This window comes from Botryllus schlosseri, chromosome 16 (assembly GCF_051294905.1).
Source record: "Botryllus schlosseri isolate E-star chromosome 16, Bs_hap1, whole genome shotgun sequence".
NCBI lineage: Eukaryota > Metazoa > Chordata > Ascidiacea > Stolidobranchia > Styelidae > Botryllus > Botryllus schlosseri.
The window spans coordinates 2,175,785-2,201,558 of NC_137251.1; the positions used below are offsets into that span (position 1 = coordinate 2,175,785).

Sequence of the window (25,774 nt, forward strand, 5' to 3'; positions counted from 1 at the left end):
TTTTTAAAAGGTTCTGTGTGAACGCGAACGTGAACCTCATGACGTCACGTGACGTCATATTGCTAATTCCAACCCTACATTTCAATTAAGTGATAACCTATATTAGTGTGCACGATACCTAGCGACGACTCGGGCCACATAATGACACAATGCTTAAACACATATTGGCGTTTGAAACCTCGCTATAGGGCAATTCCCTGCACAGACAACCGATGTTCCCACCACTACCTCTTCAAATCTCCTGAAATTTGGTACACGCACAGATGAGCTAATTCCAAACAGGATGAACTTTATTTCATGAAAATTGGACTTTGGGGTCAAAAGTTACGTCACTTTGAAAATTGACAATTTTCTGCTCATTTCGGGTCTGCACTTTCAGGTTTTATCAATGCAATATTCAACAAGGTGTAGCTAGATGTTAGACGACAGTTGAGAGACGGCATTTGGATTTATTTGAAGCTTGTCTGATCGTCTATATTTTCAAGTGAAATTTAATGCCCTGTAGGTTAGGGTCAAAGGTTAAATTGAGGGGGAATTTGGTCAATGGTCTAAAATCAGTCAGGCGTTACACGATTTAGACTGCGGATTGCTCCAAAACATATTAAAATATTTTGGAAAATAGGATCTTAAATGCAAGTTTGCTTCAAGGAGACTTCGTTCATAGCTGTTTGATTTTGGTTTTTAGACCGTAAAGTGATGAAATTGCAGTTTCAAGAGCACACTTCATTTGCACATGGAAATGCAGTAGCAGTAGGGTGTGTTCGGACATCTATTCTGGGGTGCGTGTGGACATCATGTCTGGGGTGTGTTCGGACATCATGTCTTGGGTCTGTTAGGACTCTGTTGCCATTCGAACATCGTGTCTGGGGTGAGTTCGGACTGTTTTGTCCCTCGGACATCGTGTATGAGGGGGGTGTTCAGACACCATGCCTGGCGTGTGTTAGGACTGTGCTGTCACTCTGACATAGTATCTGGGATATGTTTGTGTTGCGTCAGACATGACTCAGACCTGATATCTGCGAACTAATTTTATCCGGACATGCTCCGGAGCTGATACCTGCCCACTAAATACCCCCAGGCATGGTCCGAACCGGATATATGCGCGCTTAATGGACACAGATATGCGTCAGACGTGATACCCGCGTCCTAAATGACGCGTTTTTGCTGATATCTGCGATAGCTGGCTATATCCACAGTAGTGGTAGCTGAGTATATCCACATTCACAGTAGAGATACCTGAGTACATCCAAAGCTATAACTACTGTGGTTATACTCAGCTATCACTGCTGTAGATATACCCATACCCAGCTATCGCAGATATCAGCAAAAACAGCAAATATAGAGGTCATATATAGGCCAAATGTCGTTTAGGACGTGGGTATCACGTCTGACGCATGTACGTGTCCATTAAACCCGCATATATCAGGTCCGGACTATGCCTGGGGGTATTTGGTGCGCAGGTATCAGCTACGACACATGTCCAGATTAAAATAGTGGGCAGGTATCAGCTCCGGAGCATGTCCGGATAAAATTAGTTCGCAGATATCAGGTCTGAGTCATGTCTGACGCAACACAAACATATCCCAGATACTATGTCAGAGTGACAGCACAGTCCTAACACACGCCAGGCATGGTGTCTGAACACCCCCCTCATACACGATGTCCGAGGGACAAACAGTCCGAACTCACCCCAGACACGAAGTTCGAATGGCAACAGAGTCCTAACAGACCCAAGACATGATGTCCGAACACACCCCAGACATGATGTCCACACACACCCCAGAATAGATGTCCGAACACACCCTACTGCTACTGCATTTCCATGTGCAAATGAAGTGTGCTCTTGAAACTGCAATTTCATCACTTTACGGTCTAAAAACCAAAATCAAACAGCTATGAACGAAGTCTCCTTGAAGCAAACTTTCATTTAAGATCCTATTTTCCAAAATATTTTAATATATTTTTGAGCAATCCGCAGTCTAAATCGTGTAACGCCTGACTGATTTTAGACCATTGACCAAATTCCCCCTCAATTTAACCTTTGACCCTAACCTACAGGCATTAAATTTCACTTGAAAATATAGACGATCAGACAAGCTTCCAATAAATCCAAATGCCGTGTCTCAACTGTCGTCTAACATCTAGCTACACCTTCTTGAATATTGCATTGATAAAACCTGAAAGTGCAGACCCGAAATGAGCAGAAAATTGTCAATTTTCAAAGTGACGTAACTTTTGACCCCAAAGTCCAATTTTCATGAAATAAAGTTCATCCTGTTTGGAATCAGCTCATATGTGCGTGTACCAAATTTCAAAAGATTTGAAGAGGTAGTGGTGGGAACATCGGTTGTCTGTGCAGGGAATTGCCCTATATGTATCAACTGAGGCAGTCAAATGATATGATACTCCCATAAAATCAATATCATCCGTCACTTTGCCGACAATTTCGACGAGGAGTTGCCAGTGAATATAAGCTTACGCCTTAACGGTCTTCCCCAGACCGGACAATGTATTCGGCGGCTGACTATTGCTACATTGGGCAATGGGCAGAGCGTAAAACATGTTTCCATATTTGGCACCGATATTAGGCTACCCCACAAGTGATACAACTGTAGCCAACACCTCAATCGCACGGATTTTGTTTTAATGATACAGTAAACATATGAAGTCAAGATTGACTGCTAGATTTATCACATCAGAAAGCGATATCAATCTCATTGATTGGTTGAATAAGCATCATTCGCTGACTACAGGTACTGCATGTCGCTCGTGATGTTGTGTGGTTGCGGGTCAAGCTCACAGCAGAGAGTCACTAAATATTCATAACCGGGAAGCTGGATATTTCGTGCAAACTTTTGTAACAAAGCCAGTAAAATCTTTTAGATTGTCAAGGTGCATGCTCGTTTTGTGTTGATTTTTTTATGCTGCCAGCGTCATGCATAGAGTGGCCCGCAGTTGAAATGCAATAAATTCGAACCAAAAATATCATATTGAAGTGAAAATTGTAATATATGAAAAAGGTTCACAGTGCAGAACCTACCAAGGTTCTGTTGTGAACGCGAACCTCTAAATTTCCGAGGTTCACACACAGAACGCGAACGTGAACCTCAAGTTCACACCATCCCTAGTAAATAGGTTTTAGGTTACAGTCACTCATGTGAAGACAACGGCTACAATGCCAACCTGCACAATGCACAATGCACATGCGCAAAGCGCATATACGTTTGCTCGTACAATATGTGTTTCCGCAAACACTTCGCCGCAATTCCATACATATCGAACAGCTAAGGTTTCTCACTAATGGCAAAGTCCTTACTGGGTAACTGCCGTCAGCTACCATAGACGTGAACGCACGGAATTTCATTCTTATATCATTAGTTGATTACGCACTTGATCGACACGATCTCCGCACTGGCTCTGGCCTTGTACGCGGATCGCAGAAACGGTCGTCAACTCGTTCACGCGTCTGCGTCTTCTCGCAGTGAGTGTAGGTATCTTGTAGCCCGCTTGTGCACGTGCTGGTGCATGGAGAAAACCCCGTGGAACGCCAGGAGTAGATGCCAGGAAGTCCTAATTCCGGTAGGTCACTGATTGCAATACGAGAACACGTGAGCTTAAACTAATCGAATCTGCAGAGATTGAATTGTAAGGTGCGTCTTGGTGGGATTCTGCGAGGCTCGCGCTTGATTTCTGCGAATTGTAGCGTACAATAGTGAGATTATGAAATGTGTGTAGTCTTAATCACAAACCAGAGTTTGAAATATGCTAGCCCCGACCAAGTGCGGAAATTCCGGCTAATAACAGTATAACCATAACGTTTTGTCCGTCATTGTCGTCGTAATTTTGTACTCATCTATTCGTATTCTATCATTAGGCAACGTGATGACACGTTCAGATGTGATAGCCTTGAATCTATCGGCATTAGTACACTATGTGTTCTGTATATGTTCAATATAATCGTTCATCAATGGATGTGACAATGGACAATGTACAATGTACATTGTACATGTACGTACAATCGTACATGTACTTGTACCATGTACAATTGTGCAATGTGCATCCGCAGGATGACTCGTATATCTGCTATCACGCTACTCGGCTCATATATCTAATAGGCCGATGCAAACACATAATGATTGGTATCTCGACCACCACGAAATATATGGTTGTTGTTCTGTTGGTATGTATGGTGTTTAGACATCTATGGTCATGTTAAATTTGGTTATTTTATACCAGGCCGATACATACTTATTTTGATTCATGAGCTGCTGACTAACGACACGGCCCGCATTCGTTTCAAGCTTTAAGTAAGACACCGGTTTTGCAGATTGCGTTCCAATGGGGCAGACATAACATATAAATTTTCATCGTTTCTACTGAATACCCCGCCTATTATAAAATGAAATTAAGGATGCTGATTGCTGGTATTGATTGAGGTTGCCCGAAATGGTGTGTGACCGCAGTTTGATTGTAAAGTAGGGTATTCGCCACTCGGTGCCATTACTCATATTCTAGCCTAGAGGGAGCGATTATTATCTCGACTGCTACTCATTTCTGCAATTAGACCGCCAATTCCTAAGCAAATCGTACTAAAATATCGGCATCGTTCATAGACGCTACATGGCTATAACAGTGAAATCGGAGATTTCGACATCTGTCTCCTGGTTCAAATTCTTGTAACAATTTATATATGTTACCCCAATTGCGTTCCGCTGGGCGGAGAGCGTTGTCTTCCTGGTATATCTTCGGGCACGTTTGTCCGGCCAGGTGTAGGATCGCTCTCCGGTGGTGATTCTATCACTTCCGGACCTGATTTGCATTATTTCTTTTGTAAGTGAACTATGGTACAATAGTGTAAGACAGTGGTTCCCAAACGGTGGGGAATTCAATGGTTTCTGGTGGGGAATAGATGCATTTGTTCAAGATTATATAAAGGACAGTCTATACATATTCACGGAGACTCACGCGCAATTACCGTTACCTGTTAACTGCTCAGGAATGTATGTATCGAAAATTTCATTGCGTGTTGTTCACAAAACCTTATTTTTAACTATGGATGGCCAATCATGACGTCACAAACGCATCCAGCACGACAGTTTGACGTGAAATAACGCTTTCGCGAAATTTTGAGCGTTACTGGTAGGCCTATCGGTTTACAATGCGTTTCATGTTGCAGTTATAGGCGATCGTCTTGTCTTGCGTACTGGTGTGGTTGTGTGTCTTGCGTAGTCCAACCAGCAAATAGCTGCTCTGTGATGATGAAAATGCTGGGTATTGGGGAACAGTCCGTAACTGCCGCACCCCAAACCCCCAATATTGGTCGAGCTCGAAAGGGCCCAAAATTATGTCGTGAATTAACATAAATTATAGAGTATTTTTTGGAAATTTAGGCCACTCTATCAAAATATATTTTGCGCTGGGAGTGTGATTTAGTATTGCCGAATATCTTGATTATTGGGTACCCTTACCCCGCGAAAATGCGTAGAATTTATAGAAGTGGAGACTTCGGCGTTGGCCATTACTGCGCCACGACGCACCAAGGCATATGAAGTTATAGGCCATGTAACATGCTACTCCGAGAGGTGTGCCAGAACGATCAGCAGCGAGAAGACCTTGGCCGAGAAGGAATGCCCTTGTGGAGACCGAAAACTGCGACATATATACAATATACATATATGTTTAATTGCCCATAGGTGGCTAAATGGCTGGCGAGAAATGTTCCTGTCCTGGCGATCTGAACCCCACTGGACAAATGCTATCCCGCAGAGAAAATTATTTGCCAGTAAAGCAATACCAATATGAAATCGTGTGTGCCTTTTAGTTTTGGCGATTTCCAAATCTTTTGACATAGCAGATATAGGAGGTCACGAAACAGAATAATGTAACGAAGTCAATATACCAACGGGTCCGCCCGAAGATGTTTAATTTTTATTTAGGGGTCCTACCTTTTCCGTCACACCTCACTCAGCGCTATCGGTAAATCTAATTAAGTGAGCAGAGAGCTGATAAGAAAGTGATAGCAAAATATATGCAATTCCAGATAATATTGACCGATTCAAACATGAATTATATAAATTTTTCGCGCTTCACGCGTTTAGTCGAAATAAGGCGACGCACTAAACAGTAGACCCACGGTATATCTGATATGTAGCGGGGAAAAGTGCACAGGCTCAGGAGGGCTGAGGGGGTTCTAATCCCCCAGAAGTCGGGTTTATCACCCAGTGAGGGGCCCAAAACCAACGTTTTTTTTTGGGGGGGGGGGGCTGACGAAGTGCTGTTACGGTCCTGGTGGGGAATTAAGGCTCGGAATAAATCTGAAGTGGGGAATGAAGACAAAAAGGTTGGGAACCACTGGTGTAACAGTATAGCCGCGAAAACACGCCAACACCTTATATTTTAACAACTCTATCGTGCAGTCATCGTGGTTATGGTTGTTTGGTGTATTCTCTAACCTTGATGGATTCTCCTCTCCACTGACTCCACTGCGGCAATATCGTTTCTGATTCCGGTCGTTTCGGGTACGTACTTGTGTATCTCATCGGCAGTCCCTGAAACGCATAGTTATTGATGAATATTCGTGAAGTGAAAGACGTTGGGAATAATCAAATTAATTTAAGGGTATGCGGTTATTCCAGGGTGATGATCCCACAATAGAAGTAATGGGATATCGTATCACTGGCAACGCTTTCTGTATTGTGCTTAGCCGATGGGTATGGGAGCAAAATTTGCTACGGGATTCTGATAAATACACTTGTTTACCACCAATTTATTTACAGTGTGTGATTTAATCGATAAGTGTGACTCTTATCTTTACATGACTGGGTTTTGAATGCCGATTTTGACGCTTGATGTTGCGAGGCTGACTTCCCTATCGTTAAAAACTATCAAGCCCCTCGCTGACCTTTTAACATGACGATGTGGGCTATGGGTGTGTCACCCGTGCTATAGCGCTGGGACTGAACCAGGAAATGTTCGGTTCAATAATGCAGAACCTTACAACAGTCTTCGTCTTCCTTGATGTCAAAATTTTGCATCTTTGAAATTCCTATGTTGTCATATTGACTCATACACGTGAATTTAACCTTCATCGTATAAAGGGGGATTTCATAATTATCTTGAACTATGATGGAGATAAATTTATCTTCAACTAAGTAAGTTACTTCGACACGTAAATTTGGAAGGTAACGGATGAATGTTTTTACCGTTCGACTTTGGTCCTGTGAATATCGGATTCTTGTCGCCACTGTCCAAAGAATCTTCGGTCCCAGTCTCGTTGCTCAAATTTTCGGTCTCTCTAATAAAGTGCAAACTGTCAGTTAACGGCGTATATTTCCAACTTTTGCGTTTAATATTACGTTTTAAAGAATCGTTTGAAGCAAATCTATTTTTGTACGGAAAAGGTACGTGTTTGGTAGCTTAACAAGGACATAATTATGGAAACCACCATTTATGGAAGCTGCGCACTCCGGTGCTCTTATATACACTTATATATCGCAGTGTGTGCGTAACATAACCGTCAATTGCGCCCGCATTGGTAGGGTTGTTTTACCATTTTCAAAAGCAATTGTGGGGAAATGCAAAATTCAAAAAGTCCGTGTCGGAAGAAGAGCGTTCATTGAGCGACGGAGATAATAAAGTTGGATCTGACGAGTTAACAAACTGGCAAAAACTATAACTAGTTATCTATAGAAACTGCGTACACTGCGTATCATTAAAACGCGCAAATATTTCCGATAATGACCGTGCCGATTCTCTGTCTCCTAGGTAATGGCTTCACGAAACAATCAACGAATTATGTACCCGCCATTGCAGAGCGATATCAATATTCTATAATCCGTTTCTTAGCTGTACCGTAAGAATTAGTCACGATTTTCATTTCGCGATGATAATAATTCTAGATCTTGCAGTATCGTTATTAGCAGGCTGCTGTTTCATTCAACAAATTGACAACTAGCGGCCTATAGCGCATTTTTGCATTATGATGTAACAGATGTAACAGATAGCGCCACTTGTTTGAAAACTCGGATCACCTCGACTAACCATCGCGCGTAACCTTTTCCAACTTTACGCGTCGCGGGTAGCAGTTTTCAATCACATGATTATGATTAGCATTCTGCCGGATCAGCTAACTTTCTCATCTTCGCCCTATGACGTGTCAAACTACATTTTACAGAATTTCGAGGAGTAACCGTCAACATAACATCACAAACTTTTTTGGCTCGTACGATCAGCTACATATATCACAATGTATTCGTTACTATAATCTATACGTAAATATGTCCTACAGACACGGACAGCTCTGAATTAAGCTGATACATTGCGACGACTGTCTGAATTTAGGTCACCGCCTTGGTTAGGCTTATCTTTCAATTCTCAAATTGACACAGAGGTGTATTTGTATACTCACTGTGATATTGGCACCGGTTCAAATTCTCTAATATAAAGGAAACTTTCGTCATGAACTCGATCCAAACCCTGGCCGTCACTACGCTCTTCTGGAACTTGCAACGGCACAATTACTGCAGAAAAACACAATAGATGTCGTAATTTAGTAGTGAATTATACGGAGTTAAGATATTCTTCGTCGTCTACCCTTGCTATCAATATCGACTATACCGGAGTTTCGAAAACTGGGGAATCGCGTAACGAATTCCGAGGTCGCAGCGTGTAAACCAATTTCGGTCCGAGTACTGCGCATTATACTATTGAACTATTGTACAGTGTACAATGTACAATGTACAATGTACATACATGCTAGCTGTGCGGTTATAATAATGTTGACTATACAAGTACAATTCGGTTATGAGTCTTGGTTTATTGAATGAATTACCGTTTGAATACATAATTGTACTAACACATGCCCGGTAATCTTATGTTTACTGGTTCGTTAGAATTCCTTACTGCTCAGGTGCGCACCGTTCACTGTGCCTTACTTGGCATCCTCGCGAAATGGCTTGAGAGAATGTCGGTAACGCGCATATATGACTTTACAAAGTTTGAAGGGTAGGCCTATACTATATTTATGCTCAATAAATGAAAACCCAACATATCAATGAATGACCGATTGACAAAGAATCGAGAAATAGCGTTAGTAACATTAACAAGTTAGTTTTGTTGAGAGTTCGTTGAGGCACACGATTCTCACTATATCGAAAAAAAATGAGCACTGGCCAGTAGGACTGTATTAATTTTTTATTCAAATTGTACTGGCTGCTTGATAAAATTGTTAGGTTGCATTGACAACGCTGCACACCAATGGCCCGATTCCAATCTACGGTAGCATTTGGCACAATTCCAACCAGTGGAAGCGAAGTTGTTGCAGTACAAAATTTTGGATTTGAAAAATATTTATTACGGTGGGTAGGTCCATAATAAGTAATCAACGAATTTGCCACCGTAAATCCTATTTGTCATTGCAATAACTTCGCTTCCACTGGTTGCAACTAAGCCAAATTTGGTGCGTAGCGTATTCATAGGCAGTAGGTGTAAATATACCATGTTATGCAATCCACATTCAAAATATATGCAGTCAAGCTGTATTACCTACCCCGTCTTACGACTGGCTCAACAATCCGGGCAATCGGTCCGACGGTGCGAACGGTGGGCATGACAATGCTAGATGGAACTAATATCTTTATTGGAGCCAGGGTCGGCGTGACCTCAATTTTCGCCGCAGAAGTAGCTTCCGTCCACTTAGTCGTTTCTGGTTTCTGGGTTTGGTATATGGGAGTCTTGAACTCGTAATGTATTGAAGCCGCGTGTCCTCGTCTTCTCGTAGCCACCTGAAGAGAAAGATTTTGATAGAATTGAAACGCCCATCGAATCAAAGTGATGGTCATATTAGGATGATATTATCAGACGTTTATGATATATAATGTGATATATCAAATATGCTGACCCTAATGTAAGAAACTGAATCTCATCATTATAAAGTTAGTGCTTATAGTTGATAGAAAACTATTGAGATATATGGTCTTCATTTATGATCGATACATGGATTGTTTTTGCTACATTCATCTTTTCATCCGATAAGCTGTGTACTACTTAACGATTGTCTACTGTATAAAATAGCCCTGTCTATAGTTATGATGCACAGAGAACAGAATAGTATATTGCCAGATCAGTCCAAACTTATATAATCACTCTACATTGGGTTGTTCAAAAATAACTTTTCTTTTTCAAATTTGTGCGGATATTTGATAAAATTGTTGGGTTGGCTAAAAAAAGGTTACACGCCAAATTTGGCTCAATTCCAATTTTCCACTAGTAGCGGCGAAGCTACAGAAATTTTAAAATTTTGAAATGATTATAAAGTATATTCTTTTCAATTTACTGTCAACCCCATGAAATTGTTGAGTTTCTACAAAAACTACGCAATTCTAACCAGTTGAAGCGAGGTTATTTGATTTTTTCATTAATAATTCTGGGATTACCCGTCGTCAATTCAATTGTTCAAATCCAAAATTTTGAACTGCATTAACTTCTCTTCTACCGGTTGGAATGACTAAAAATTGTTATTGATCAGTAAAATTTGAAAAATATGATTTAGTTTTTTTGTTGTAATAAATTCAAGTTTTTTCTACTTTGATAACTTCCCTTCTACTAGTAACTAGTAGGAATCGATTCATATTTGGTGTACAACGTTTTTTTTTAGCCAGCCTAACAATTTTAGTTATAGCCGCAAAAATACGAATAAAGTTAATTTTGAACAACCCTACTCCACTTGCACAGTCCTAGTGATACTTTGGAGTTTGGGTCTAAATTTCGACAAACGTAGTCCTGTGACTTCAAGATGACATTCCGAAATTGCGTAGTAGATCATGGAAACATCGACTTGGTCCGTTTTACAAACTGCTACCCACATGCACGACAATATCCTGAGTGATTGATCCGGTAGTCAATAAATACATATCGGATGAAGTGTGAAGGGTAGTCTCCGGTTGCCTGAAGCGAAACTCCACGCCGGCGATGAGAACATTTCTCGGGCCCTGAGTGCCTTCCGTCGAGCCGATGTCGCTGTGGAAGAGTACATTCCCGCCTACGTCCTTGACAACTGAAAAACAGGCACGAATGGCATGCTTCAAGCTCAGAAATGGCGGAAATTGAACCTATTCTAACTTCTAGTCTGTTTGATATATTGCATGACAGTATATGTAATGTATATTCTTGCGCACACCATTGGGAAAGCGAATACATTCGCTCAATAACTATGTGAAGAACGGCCTCACTCTCATCGTAGCTAACGCCATATGATATTTCAGACACGGTGTCTGCAGAAAGGAATCTCAACGGTAACTATCTGTGGCACTGTAGTTTATTGTTTTAGCGTGTGAGATGAAATATACGCGAGCGTTACGGGGTCAATCCCTCGAATATCTTACCGGAATTACGTGATCGACGCCTTGTGATAAAATTTGTTGTACATGTGTTCAATATTATCTGTAGTCGGCAATTATCAAGTTTAGTAAATCGATTAGTCTAGTATGCATTCATAGCGTCTTACTTTAATATATAATCACTTATATGAAGAATTGGCGATCCGACATGCGGTAATCGTGATTTGTAATCGTATTGCTGCGAAAACAGCTGTTTCAGTTGATCGTAATCGATTTCATTTGATAAAATTTAAAGTAATCCCAAATTCCCAATCGTAATCGATTGTTTGGCTTGTTTATAGTCAATTGCTTTACAAAATGTATATAATCCATTGTATGGGATTGTAATCGATTTTATTCGATAACATTGTAATCGATTATATCTTTCATATAATGTATAATGGATTGCTTTACAAAGGGACGATTGCTCAACTTCTTAGTTTTACAAGGACCATTGAGTGTGGCAATAACTGAGCAAGGGGGAGTAAAATGTTATATACTCGTGAATAACCCCCTACACCCGGGGTCAAGGGTTGGTGCATTAGACTCGTTTTTAACCATCGGAATGAGTGTGAAATCAAAATTTGGTATCGGAAAGTGTTGATTTGCACCCTACGCTATCATCGTGGTTAAGGTAATACACAACACATACTTTTCTCCCATGCATTCCCAGAGAACATTTTAACCACGCAGGCACTGCGGGTGTGTGTCAGGCGCGGTCAAATCCTTACCGGCACCAACGAGCCCGGTGCATAGGTCACTGTTGCGGGTTTCGGTATGCGCGAATAAGCCGCTAATCCTATCATACTACATTATCATGTTACCGATGTCTGAAACATATCTTCGCTTTCCGAGAATTAGGATGTCATACGATTCTTGAGGAATGCGAGCCACTTCAATTTCTCCTGTACATGCAAAAGAGTAAAATGTCAGTCTCCAACGAGTTACCGCTGGCCACCCAGTTTGGCACCGGTCACAAGAGCATGCTTGTCAACATGCTTCGGTTTGATTGATCGTATGTAAATCGACACAAATTTAGTATGATTGAATCGTGCTGCTATACTCGAGTAAGAACATTGAATTTGGAATGTATAGAATTGTTGTTGGATCACGTCTTATGTTTGCTCTAATCTATTTACAAATTCGCCAATTACGATATTATCGTTCATACTAGGACTGGTGCGAGACTGCAATACTGTCTTTAATGTTATATTACCAAAAAAGGTCCGTTTCATCCTAAATCTTAAGCTCAGAGTGAAATTACTTGACATATTTTTGTGAATTATGGTTACGAACTATGAGAATGATTTTTAATGAATGTCATTCCGTAGCACTAATGATGTTAGCGGTTGAGTATCCTCAGAAGTTATTGGAAGCAATTCACATTGTTACGGGAGTATATGCGAACATATAATCATACCTATACTGTTGACCGTTTATATTCATGGCGTCAATGGACATTATAAACCAAATAATTGTAAATAAGACGATCCATATATAGTCAGGAGGGCTTTCGATGAAATGACAGGTGTATTAATGGGTTCAGTCTGATAAAACAGTTAGGACTCAAACCTGGTTCATCGAAATTGTGCGAGAATTCCTCGTCGATAACGGAACACGTGGGTTCATTGTCGTCGTCGCATTTTCCGCATCTATTGCGCAGATTTGTGGAGTTGATTCTCCCGTCGCAACCGATGAACTGCAACGCATTAAGAATTAGTTTACAGTGTACATGAATAAATAAATATTCGAAAACATGTCGAACATTACAAGCCGTATAGATAGAAACGCACATGTATAGGTGAGAACAACCCCAAATTGACCAGTGTAAATTTTAAATTGGTGTCTGATACGAATAATTTGTGAAAGACTTATTATGGATTCGGAATTGATTAGTATCAGCATTTTGTGATACTTAACCTATATTGGATACCGTGTATCTTCTCTGCGGATCGCCATTATAACGGATCTAGGGTGAACTTATGTCTCGCTGTATCGATATGTTATAATGTCAAGCTACAAAACGTTGCCCATAACTTGCGATCCATATATTTAGTCATCACTATTCACTGCCGTTATGGATGATGTGGAACGTTCCAATATGTATCTTTCAGAAGATCACAAAGAAAATAATGCCAGTTACACACAACATAAAGACAATGTGACATCATTTTGAATTTTGACCATGCCCATTTCTATACATTTTAGGTCGATGCTGTGGGTTAATCAGGACTGAAGATGTATGTCATTTAGTTTTATTGGAAAGTGGGTGTCAAATTTCAGTCCTCTAAAAATATCTCTCGCTACTCCACTCTAAAGATTAAAATTATTATTCGTACTCAAGTACTCGAACCATTTACCGGGGTCTAACGGTAAAAGGAAATATTAATGTTTTGGATATATAAAACAAAGCGCGGAAGTCTAACCTGCTGCAGCCGTCTTAAAGTAACGTTAATATATGCTGCCGGTTAGGAAATGAGTCGAAAGTGTAGGAGATGTGGTCTTGACCCTAACGTACAGATTAGTGTCATCCAATAGCCAATACTTACTTGGCACTCTCCTCTGACGCATCTGCCGAAATCCCACGCCCTCCTGCATTCCGTGCCGTCCAAGGCTTTGGTGTTACGCTGCTCCTCTCCGTTCGTCGATATGCATACGATTTGGCAAGGCTCGCTGGACACGATTTCATCGTCTGGTGTAAATGGGCGTGGTATAATCACCAACCACTCAAGAAATTTATTTAATTCACTTTCAGATAAATGTAGTACGGGTACACAGTAAACATCTATATATTAGTGCTTGTGCTGGTTGAAGAGGTGGTCAAAGTAGTCAAGAACGCTACTCAAGTAGAAGTAGAAGTAGCGACGAAAAAATCTACTCGAGTACGAGTAAAAGTACTTCTTTCATAAGCAACCTGAAACTACTTGAAGTAGAAGTAGAATTGACTGACTTTAAATCTACTCAAGTTAGTAAGTAGTTTTGAAAACGGTCGTAATTCGTTCGCATTGACTGTTAAAAACTGTAAATTGAGCTATGCGGGAGGTGCAGAGAGCTTGATTCGTATTGATGCAACCCTGTAAGTATCAATTTTCGACAGAATAAGCATTTGTTGGATCGTAAAATTGTATATAGTGGAGCTTTATTTTCGGAAAATAGAGGGATTACTACACTTGCTTTTATACTTCAACATGTATGCTCTGCAGACAAGAGAACTGAAATTAATTAAAACTCAAAGCATGATACTCGGAATTGAAAGAGAAATACAAAAAAGTGGAAAATATATTTCACGTCTATTGTCCAGAAAGGTGGTCTGCTAAAACAGTTGTAACGTTCAGAAAAGCCGGAGTCCACTTTTCCAGATTAGGACACTTAATGGGCTGGTAGATTACGATGTGATAGGCAATTGCCAGATTGCGAAACGGTAGTTTCAAGCGTTATGGTGGGCCATAGTTACTGTGATGAAATCTCTGCAATGGCGACAATGCGGTGTGAGCGGAACCACGCAATCCGGTGCCTAAATCATATTCACCGATACTTTCGTGAAAACATATACTTGACACTCCAAAACTATTGTGCGCGAAGCGCAACAAAAGCTCTGGGCTTTACTTGACTTTTATGAAAATTCAATGTTGGTACGTGAAAACAGCCCCGAAATTCGTCAGGCTATCTTTCTTATTGGAGGATTAAACTACTTCTACTTGACAAACTGAAAATAGCGAAAAGTAAGTTAGCGAAAAGTAAGTAAGTAAACCACAAGATATTACGAAGTAGAAGTAGCGAAAATCAGATCTACTTGAGTAAGTACTAGAAGTAGAAGAAAACAACTTGAGCACTTCAAAAAAGTAGAAGTACTTCGTTACTGACCATTGACCACCTCTGATAATGCTGTCGACGTGACGTGTCTCATTCTATAAAATCGTTGGGGCTATGTGCTAAAATTTGGGGCCTCTTCTACTAACGTATATCAAATTAAGCTTGAGGTTTGAATTGCATTTACTGTACATTTTTGTGGTCTTAACTTCGATAGCGTCTCATTTAAACAGCCCTATGGTCTGGTTGAAATTGGAGCTTAACTGATATCTCGTTTAAACAACATTGCAAGGTTATTCAAACTCATGTTCAACTGTACAAGGTGAACTAAACAAGTGAATTCAAACCTCGATTAACGGTCTCACTTTATCAATTCAAATAGGCCCACAGCTTTGTTATTTGTGCGTGTGCATCACAATCCCGTAGTTGTATGAATTTGTTTCAAAGTACTGTATGTATATTTATTGAATATTGTCCTTACTCCTTCTTATCAGCTGTTGCATGTGTTTACAATACGGACTTGTATTGCGTGAAATGTTGTAAAGATTCTCATCTGCAGGTGCTGGTGTACAATACGATGTAGTGAGCAGTTAGGCGGATCATATACGGTTCATCGATTTGACGAGGTGAATTAAAAAATTCATGCAACGCTTGTGCCACCCTCCTGCAGATGGTAGCATGTGTCATGTATATCAAACTTTTGATGTCTCACCAGGATGGCCGTAAGGTTTCCACGTGTAATACCTCCCTCTGACTCGCTGAGATGCTAATTGAGAACATTGCAACTTTCGGAATGACGGAGACAACGGAGGACAGGGTTCGGTGGAGCATATTCGATATTTCCTAGTCGATCCCTCACAGATGATTTGTCCTCGTTGATGCGTTGGTATGTACCTTCGACATATACATTGCAGATGTGATTTACGCTAAAATGCTTGATGATAGTTACGATGCGAACATTGTACAATGCAATACAATGCGTGGGGCGATATGGGGGTCGCTGGGCTCAGGGGGGCGATATGGGGGGCGCTGAAGAAAAATGGCTTCGCAGTAGGTGATGTGGTAGTAGGACATATCCTTAATGGGTATTCAGAGCAAATTAACATTCCACAAAACATGTCAAATCCCGAAATTTTTGGTCGCGCTAAGCGACGATGTCTGCTACATATGTTTGATAAATCAGGGATATATATATCCCTGTCATAAATTTAGTGGGTTATTATAATTCATGTAAAACGAATTGCGCGTACTTTCAGATCGCCGATTTCCCGTTGAAACACTGCCGTCACGCTTGCTAGGGTTATTTTCAACAAATTATTTCGCATTAGGTATTATATTCCGCAGCGCGCAGCGTGTGAAAATCGAAGAAGGAGGCACTGTATATAACATTTGAGAGTGAGAGCCCCTTGTACATTAAATAAGTTTTGAAGCTTTGTGCACGAAATGAATAACTAGTATTTCTTATAACTATACTTGTAATTGAGAGCTACAAAATTAAATCGTGAGAATATTTCTTTATCGTGTCATAAAGGATGATACTATCTAGTGTTGTGGTTCACAACCTTACATGAACGTTATATGATATGAGTCGTTTTGTTTGGAATACATCCATGTTAAAATGAATAACTGGGTACAGTACTAAATTCAATGTAAGCAGATATATGCATCCAATTCTCCGTTGACTTACTTATAGTTACACAAGCACTAAGACAAAATCCAATACCATTAATTTCCTCGTATTGCCAATCGCAGATGTGAATTCGGGATGGTTCGAACCACAGGATATGAGACCGTACCCGATTGTTGTTATAACTACCTTGATTTGACCCTGAATATACCACACACAATTAATATATGGTTTATTATAGTCGAATGGTCCTCGAGTGCGATTAAAGCGCGAAATATTTCCAATACCAAAGTCCCGAAAAGACCGATTGGACTTTGACTTCTTACCAGGACTGAAACTGCTGCAACCCAAACCCCAAATAGGTGAGCTCGAAGGAAGCCTTACATTATTTCGGTGAATGAACATAAATTACACATCATGTTTTGACGACTCCCCCATGGAAGTATTCGCATAATTATAGAAAATATAAATAGGCATTTCGGCATCGGCCATTACCACGCCACGATGCGCGAAGACATATGAAGTTCCGGTCAATATAGGACTCCGAGAAGTGTGACGAATAGATCTTCAGCGAGAATCACTAGCCGAAGAGGATCGCCCTTATGTTTACCGTAAACTTCGATTTATATAATTCTAATTGTCCAGGAGGTGCTTAAATCGCCCATGCCGAATTATCTTGTCGTCGCAATCTGCACTCCACAGGACAAATAACATCCATCAGAGAATATTGTTTGCAAGTGAAGAAATACCAATTTTGAATCGTGTGCTTACTTTAGTTTAATACCTTTATGCGTTTCAATATATTTTGACTATATAGAGAACGAGAGGTAACAAAGTAACAACATGTAACGAATTAATTGTACCAACGGTCACGTCCGAATATATTCAATAATAATTACGCTGCCTTCATTTTATAATTCAACAGCTCACTCAGCGCTGCTGGTAAATCTAATAACGTGGGCTGAGAGGATAAAAAGTTTTATAGCGACATATATATGCAATTACCACCTTTTCATTCATGCATTATAGAAAAATTTGGCGCTTATAGGGTGACCAGGCCACATAAACATTGCTGTACATCAAAATCACGCGACGGGGTTCTTGTGGGCGAAGCCCTCAGAAGTTCGGTTTATCACTCTATGGGTGCGCAAGAAAATCGTTTTCTGATATGGGCTGACGAAGTGTTGTTCCGGCCCTCCCTCTTACCCACTGTCTTCATTATAGTCCTTACAATATGAGGCGGGGGGCGCTGGAGCACGATAAGTTTTGAAAGGGAGCGCTGGCGCAAAAAGGTTAAGAACCACTGCTCTAAATCATGATGCAATCATGCAATGGCTCCCAACCTTTTTTGTTCATTCCCCACTTTTGATTTTTTCCGATATTTTATATAGTTGCGCGTATAAAGGAAACTTGCCGTGGATATAAAGAGGAAGCGCTTGCGTTTTAGGAACTGTAGCGCATGAAAATGCAATGTATTGAGCACTCTGTTTGATTGCACTATCAAAATTTTCTTCTTAAAAAATCTCTGGGGCCTTCCCCCAGATATTACCAACGAAAATCATCTACTTACCGGGACCCAAGACAGTGCCTTTCCTGAAATTGAACACCACTGCCGCACGTCCTACCGCACGCACTCCAAGAGCTCCACTGACCCCACCACGGTTTCGCTTTGGCGTGATTCATTCGTTGGCGAATCTGGAGTTGTTGGGCGATGCGCAATTTCGCGCGGGTCTCCTCTTCCTTCACGTGCGAATGCGCGTAGCTCCTCTGGTTGATGACACTCCATGTGGATCTCTGTTCGTGGACGAATGGATTAAAAACGGACACGAACGATATGGTGGCTTGGTCGAAGCTGCGAGAATTATATCTATTGCGCGATCAAATTCGATTAATCATTTCTCACTTCATCGCATCTTGTAGCTATAGCGTTTGTTGTCGGCAGAGTGGGAAAGCTTCGAAATCTTCAGCATTTCCAAAATGAGTTGGAATTAGGATTAATGAATTCACAAGAACTTGTAAATTGAATGAAACTCCAAATTAGAAAAAAATGCAACCAAAATTCAGTTCATGTGAAATAAGTGTTTATCCTCATATGCATTAGAATATGCTGAATGGAAAATGTATGTACAGTGTGCTGTACACAACATGGCTAGTTTCGCACGGCACAGTTCTGTAGCATTTTCAGGAAACCCAGGAATTAAGGTTGGAATTAAAACGCATAGAGATAGTTTATGCGTTCCATTTAACCATGAGCAATAAGGTTCAAAAATCCGACGATAATTACGATGCATCTCACTATTCTTTGGTCAGCTTATGTCACAGTCCTGGTAGGACCCAGTTTCTGACATAGTCAAGAACAGTCCTTGTAAAACTCACAAGTTGGGTAATGGTTATTTTGCGAAGCAATATAAAAACGATCGATTACGATTGTGATTGATTGAAAATGCTGCGATCGTCGTAATTGACTATGATTACAAATCACGATTGCCCCGTGCCTGGTTCCGATCGACCGAATTCTGGATATGAAAGGTCATGTCAAACTAGACTTTCCGCATCCATATATTTATTACCAAGGGTAGCTATAATAGCCTCTCAATAACATTGAATGACACACAATCCAATATAGAATTATAGATGAGGACTAAAATTTGTAATAGTGTCGGAAATAGGCTACCGAACTATATATCGTATTTCATTCATTTATGAAATAGGATTCATATTTCCTAGCGCTATATGTACTCGACTAAATGCCCGACCGCAGTCCTCTAATTAGCGGCATTGTGCAAGGCAATAGAAATTTAGCAAGGCAATAGAAATTCTTTCATCTGGTTCATCGTACCGATTGCTCTATTTACGATTTATGATCAGTGATCACTTCCCAGAAAGAACGCGTCAAGCTGGTAATATTGTTGTCTCTATGATTGGATTGGTTGTTTAACGTTCATTACCCGAATTGATACGGTCGAGATGGATGGAGAAAGGTCATCTGTTATTTTGCAAAATATGCACGTAATGGAATGGCAGCTATGATTCAATTTCGATATTAAAGGGACACTTCATTCCTACAATGATGCCACCGAACCTCAATAATGTCGATATGTATATATGTTGCGAGTTGGACACCACAGATATCACACATTTGTTATAGTTAGGGATACCACATTTTGAGATCCGGAAGAGAGAACACTTTATACAAATCACAAAATTTATAAAAGCGGACAAAACGGGTAATTTGAAAATCTTTACAAGAAAATGCTTTTGTGTTGAAGTCAAAGCTGTCAAAGCTATAAATGAGGACGAATTGCCAAAAAGGAGGACATTTGGGCGTTCCCGGGGACATTTTCGATTTCCTGAAAAAGGAGGACAAATCCTTCTAAAGGAGAACGTATGATAACCCTCGTGTTAGCGAATTAAAAAAAAAATCTTATAGCTGCAGTTCGAACACGGTGGCTTTCTGAAGAAGACTGCTGCCAATAACTTTCCCAATTGTAAGTGATTTGAGTCCTCATGATATTTAGAGCGAAGTGCCTCTCTAAATTTGATTGTCAGTTCGAGATATGTCTCCATAATCTGTTATTGGAAATATTATTATCCATGTAACTTTATTAAATTGCGGTGGAAATCTTTATTTTATCTTTGTCGTCCAGCTGATTAACGAGATACCGCAAAAACACGCATAAATTAGTGTGACGAAATCATCGGTGATCAATAATCCTATTTCGATGGAGTAACATTGCGTACCGTGACCCTAATCATTTCCCGGCGCGCATGTTTTGCGCACCCGCGGAATTTAAATTCAACGGTAATCACCAGATCAATCATTGTTTGTGTACTTTTGCGATTTTTGGCTCGTGCACCCACTTAACTGAGACAGGCATCTCGCAGTGTAGTGTCTTAAGCGATGACGTGCCGGTGAAGCTCTGCCTATTGGAACAGACTCAAGTCACCCGTGGCAAAAATAAGGCATGTTGTGGTATCGTTTGTAAAATTACCATGGATTACGTAACTAGCTGCGATAAGAGAAATCGACGTGAGTAGCGGATGTAATCTGTGCGGTCATGTATCGAAGCGTAATTGCTTCGTTCCCCAGTATTCAATTTCCTGTTGCAAATATTTCCAAATCTGACTAATTACATTAAGTCCGACGACGTTTCTGCGTTGTCAAGCTATGAGCCAGCGCAGAGATCATCCATCGGCTACTTCAGCGATCACGCGAGATGCGGCGTCGGTGTGGCTACCATGCGCAGGCTGATCACACGCAGGAGGGACAGCAGAGTCCGGTAGTGCTTGAAGTACAGAAGTTATTTGGAGAGATCGCTTGTTTCTCAAATTATGCCTGATCCAATGATGTTACCCACCAGAACCCACGTTGTGTATTCGTGGCCTCGCCACCATTCGGAGCGTATCGTTATATATATATCACAATTCCAATTTTAATTTGTGTTGGTTATATACACACATATATAGATACAACTCGAATTAGATATGAATTTCCATTCACATTACTCATATACAGACTAAAGCAACACAAAACTTTGACCCTATTCAGATCGACTGCGTCCAATCTCGTGATGTGATGAGATGGCAGGGTTAATCGACGCCAACGCAATTATATGTTATGCATGTGTTGGATATGGATAGTATGGAAATGGGTGGTAAAATCATGCGTGTAATATATGTAAGGTTTTAACTATTCTGTAGCTTTCCCTCTGAAATACTGCTCCGAAATGATTGTCTTTGACAAGTTTCAATTAATTATTAACACATGAGCTAGATTTCACGAACACAGAATTGTCGATTATTTTAACGCCTAATTGGCACCGTTAATTGTATTTTAGCGACTGCAGTGCGGACTGTCCCCGCGCGGTGGGACTTTTCACTTTGCATGGCATGATGTATTGCCAATCGATTGCGATGTTTCGTTTTTATATATCAATCCGCTGAAAATCGTGATATGTTGTCGAATGACGAAATTTGAGATATTCGGGTACGTTGAGTGCATTTACATTTACACCGAAGGGTGTGAGTGTGGTAGAGACGGGCGTAGCCTCCCCTATGAACATAATCAAAGCTAATGCGGCATACGCATGCGACTGTTGTCTATATATTGCCTGCACATTTGCAGAATCCAGACGTGTTTATTAGTTTATATACCTGCATTTTCGTAAACCTTGCAAATATCTCCAACCATTCCCGCGTATAATGACATATTTGGTTTTAATGATAGAACATGAAACGGCAAATCAACATAGACTAATAATGTACAATGTGATGTGCAGAAGGTAACTTTTTTGCTACTGGGTGGCGGCTCGCGCTCCAAAAATGTTAATAGTGGATAATAATCGAATACTATTGTAGCACTGCTTCCAAAAATCCAAACATTAATAATGTCACGTACAATGACCCCTCTTAATCGCATAGGAAATTGAAAATCGGCTGTAGGGTACTCAAAAACAAAGTCAAAGGTTGCGAACAACCATAACGAAAACGCATGGGTCTATTTTGAGTATGGAATCGAAACGACAATAAATTTATGTTTTTGAGTCATGGCGACCCCAGGAGAAGTTAAGGCGACCTACAGGTTCGCGGCCACTGCTCAAAATCGATGCTAGTATTGCTCGTCATTTCGTACCACATCCATTCATGCATGTACTATTGTAATGTTCACTGGTCTACCATAAGCACCGAGCCGTATTCATCAAACGCATCACGGCTCATTAGTATTCAACCAATCACACATATATATCATTTGGCACCTCTGATTGTGTCAATTCTATTTTACGTCTTGCATATAGGCCTACTTCTTCGTTGTGTGAACTCTCGGGCCAATACAGAGTGACATTTCCGTCGCCCGGTAATTGGCAAATTAATAACATAAAAACAAACTAAAATAGCTATTCACAATAGCTCTTATATTAACTGAAATCAATATTGGATTGAGCATAACAATATTATACGAAAAAACTGACGCAAATCTAGAATGAGTCTGATTTACCAACGCTTGCAAATCTTAAATCGGTCATTGTAATCAGTTTTCAACTAAATGAACGACGCTGAGAGGCTGAAATCATTCTATACATGGTTGTTTGTTTGCTAGTAATCATAAGTTTATATGACGAAATTACAGAGAAACACCAGTACATCGCCCGGAATAACTCAATCAAGAAAATCACCTGAATTGCGACTCTGCTATTGACGACCTACCATAAAACACGGCCCCGTTACTTACTTGATGGCGGAGATACCGTTTAAGCGAAGATGGATACGAAAACCTGGACAAGGTTGCATGTTCTGATCGGCGATACATCCTTCTGAGGCTTGGCCGATCCCCGGAAACCAGCCCCGAGAGAGCCAAGGTCAGTACGACCCAGATGCATTTATCACTACTAGGAAGAATCATACTACAAAATAATATAAAATTACACGAGCTTGCAAAGCACTGTTTAGATGCGAATAATAATAACATCCGAACCATTTAGCTATACTCTGCTATTCATGATGCTGACAACTTAGCCGAACAGTCGCTCACGATTGCTGAGACGAAATGCTAAACTCTTGCAATTACGACAGCTACAAGTCTATTATAATCACGGGTTTCCTCGGTTGGTTTGTGAACAGGAATCCGTAGAATAACACGGTGATCGCGATAAACCTTTAATTCGGTTCGTTCTCGGCGGATACATTGTTTTCAAAATAATCGAGCACGGAAAAAAACGAAGAAAAACAAAAATCATGAGCTATGACGTGAGGATCGCACAAAAAGACGGGGCCCATCGAGATATCGAACACGGAGTAGTTAGACGGTGAATCAACTATTTTGACGCCACCGTGAAATTATCTTTGTCTCGAATTTCGGATGAATAAAATACAGAACGGGTGACTCGCGTGACGGCAAATGACAGAGCTAGAGCGCTTTGGACATTACCTCAAGCAAAAGGAAATGCCGATGCACATATTTACTAGGCTGCACTTGAGACAAATCTGCGCGCAGACTTTGTAATCGCCTAATCTCGCGCTATGTTGTCTTTCGATCGCATTAGCAACTTATCCCGCGATCAACTTTATAAGATTAATTGTTGCCGGTTTAATTTATCGATGCGGTTTATTTTGATGGACTAAAGTAAGCAATGTCTGCGCAAGAGGATGATTACATCCTGCTCCGAATTGGTTGCGGACGCAAAGACGGGGCATTTGAGCAAAGCAATCAATGGAATGTGATGAGAGCGATGTTATAAAATAGTTGAAGATATGAATGCTAATCTCAATGCGGACTTCGCCAATGACACCCGTGACTGTCGAAGCAAAGTGCAGCTCGAACGAGTTGAGCGCAAAACTGGCTTCAACGCTTCTACCCACTGTCCAGGCAAAATCAATCAATGGAATGTAACAAGAACGATGTTATGTAATATAGTTCAAGACATGAATGCTAATCTCTCTGTATAATTTTCAATGACACCCGTACCGGTTTAAGCCAGTGATTCCCAACGCTGGCGATATTGCCCCCATCGGAGCATTTCGAAAAACAAGGGTCGAAAATACCAAAGAAGGCGACTGGGGAGGGGTACGGGTGGCGAAAATGCTAGAACGTCCAATGATATATATTTAATTAATACGACAAAAAATACATGTGAAGACGGCTTACTCTGCATATGATGCGACAAAAAAGGTCAACTCAGCGGAAAGTAGACGCGGAAACCGCCTTTCCGAGCACCTACTCGAAAAATAACCTGCTTTTTTAGTCAATTCAAAAGCTATCACAGAGTTAGGCGAATAAATGTCCGTTTTATGTCCTCTTTTCGGATCCGTAAATAAGGGGGTGATTGGAGTCGAGCTTGATAAGGGGGCGATGAGTCGAAAAAGGTTGGTAACCACTGGTAGCAGAGCGCAGCTCGAACGAGAATAGGGCAATACCGGCGTCACACTTTTTACGAAAAATGTTGACTGTGCTACTGGAAATGTGTCCACCACGGTAATAATCGTAGAATTATATGTCTTAACCCGCCTTGAACACGCAATGTGCAATGCGGTACACAAGAGGCAATGCGATGTAATTAGCAGATCTGAAGATGCCGATACGACCCGTGACCGTGACTGTCCCTTAATCTGACATCCATATCGGCCTAGTGCCTGATGTAACCGTGTTCGGCCATGATCTTTATCCAATTGTCTTTTTGCAGGCAGCAATGATATGGTCATCGTGATCAGTGTCCCATAACCATTCAAAGATCAAACGATGTCACAAATCGAGTAATTTAGACGTCATACAGCACCGGTTTCAGAAACCGAACCATGATGCCACGGGCTTATTTTGCGGTTTTGTGAAACATCAATCTTGCCTAATATCCATACATTTCTTTGCGAGGAAATCGCTGACTTCAGTAGAAAACTTCATGCTATATATTGTGGCAAGCGAAGTAAACATTATCAAACAGGAAGACATAATTGCGAATAATCATATCACCAAGTGCAAACATCGTGATGCTTCAATATTGATTCACTATATGGGCTTATGGATACGCTATATTTGCGCGATACTAGCACCATATATTCACTAAATAGTCCTAATAACATATGTCATGCCGGAACTATGATACTCAATTTGATCGCTATGTCCCTTTACCCCCGACTTATGACAAATCAAATGAGACCACTTCATTTGATTCTATGTTTCAGATATTTGAAACGATATTCAATCGCGACCATAAGTCGTAATGAAACTTCGACTAATTTACTCCGTCATGCGGAAGATTGTCGCGAAATCGGAAATGGTGTACTAATTACTATTGATCGTTGCCAGGCGAATAACCCCATATCAGCACCGGATGATTTCCGATTTACAAACAGTTTGGAATGACACAAATGCAGAAATATGCATGAGGGGTTATGTAGTTAAATTGCGACCAATTGAGATCTCTTGCCGAATCATCATTGGGTAATGGGTATATAACGCCTAACGACGTTA

At 40.7% G+C, this 25,774-nt stretch overlaps 1 protein-coding gene across 1 annotated transcript in view; it reads right to left on the bottom strand.

The window, feature by feature from the left end:
* The window catches only part of LOC145459139 (ADAMTS-like protein 2), a 27,396-nt gene extending 4,155 nt beyond the window's left edge, over window positions 1–23,241 (bottom strand). The window contains exons 1-13 of the mRNA XM_080337764.1: window positions 23,042–23,241; window positions 18,383–18,606; window positions 15,898–16,079; window positions 13,925–14,067; window positions 12,948–13,074; window positions 12,200–12,280; window positions 10,863–11,053; window positions 9,548–9,782; window positions 8,408–8,519; window positions 7,203–7,294; window positions 6,453–6,548; window positions 4,698–4,809; window positions 3,391–3,587 (exon numbers count right to left, since the gene is read on the bottom strand). Of these exons, the coding sequence (XP_080193890.1) occupies window positions 3,391–3,587; window positions 4,698–4,809; window positions 6,453–6,548; window positions 7,203–7,294; window positions 8,408–8,519; window positions 9,548–9,782; window positions 10,863–11,053; window positions 12,200–12,280; window positions 12,948–13,074; window positions 13,925–14,067; window positions 15,898–16,079; window positions 18,383–18,606; window positions 23,042–23,212 (1,963 nt within the window). The 5' untranslated portion in view covers window positions 23,213–23,241. The remainder of the gene's footprint in view (window positions 1–3,390; window positions 3,588–4,697; window positions 4,810–6,452; window positions 6,549–7,202; window positions 7,295–8,407; window positions 8,520–9,547; window positions 9,783–10,862; window positions 11,054–12,199; window positions 12,281–12,947; window positions 13,075–13,924; window positions 14,068–15,897; window positions 16,080–18,382; window positions 18,607–23,041) is intronic.
* Window positions 23,242–25,774: the final 2,533 nt, after the last annotated feature.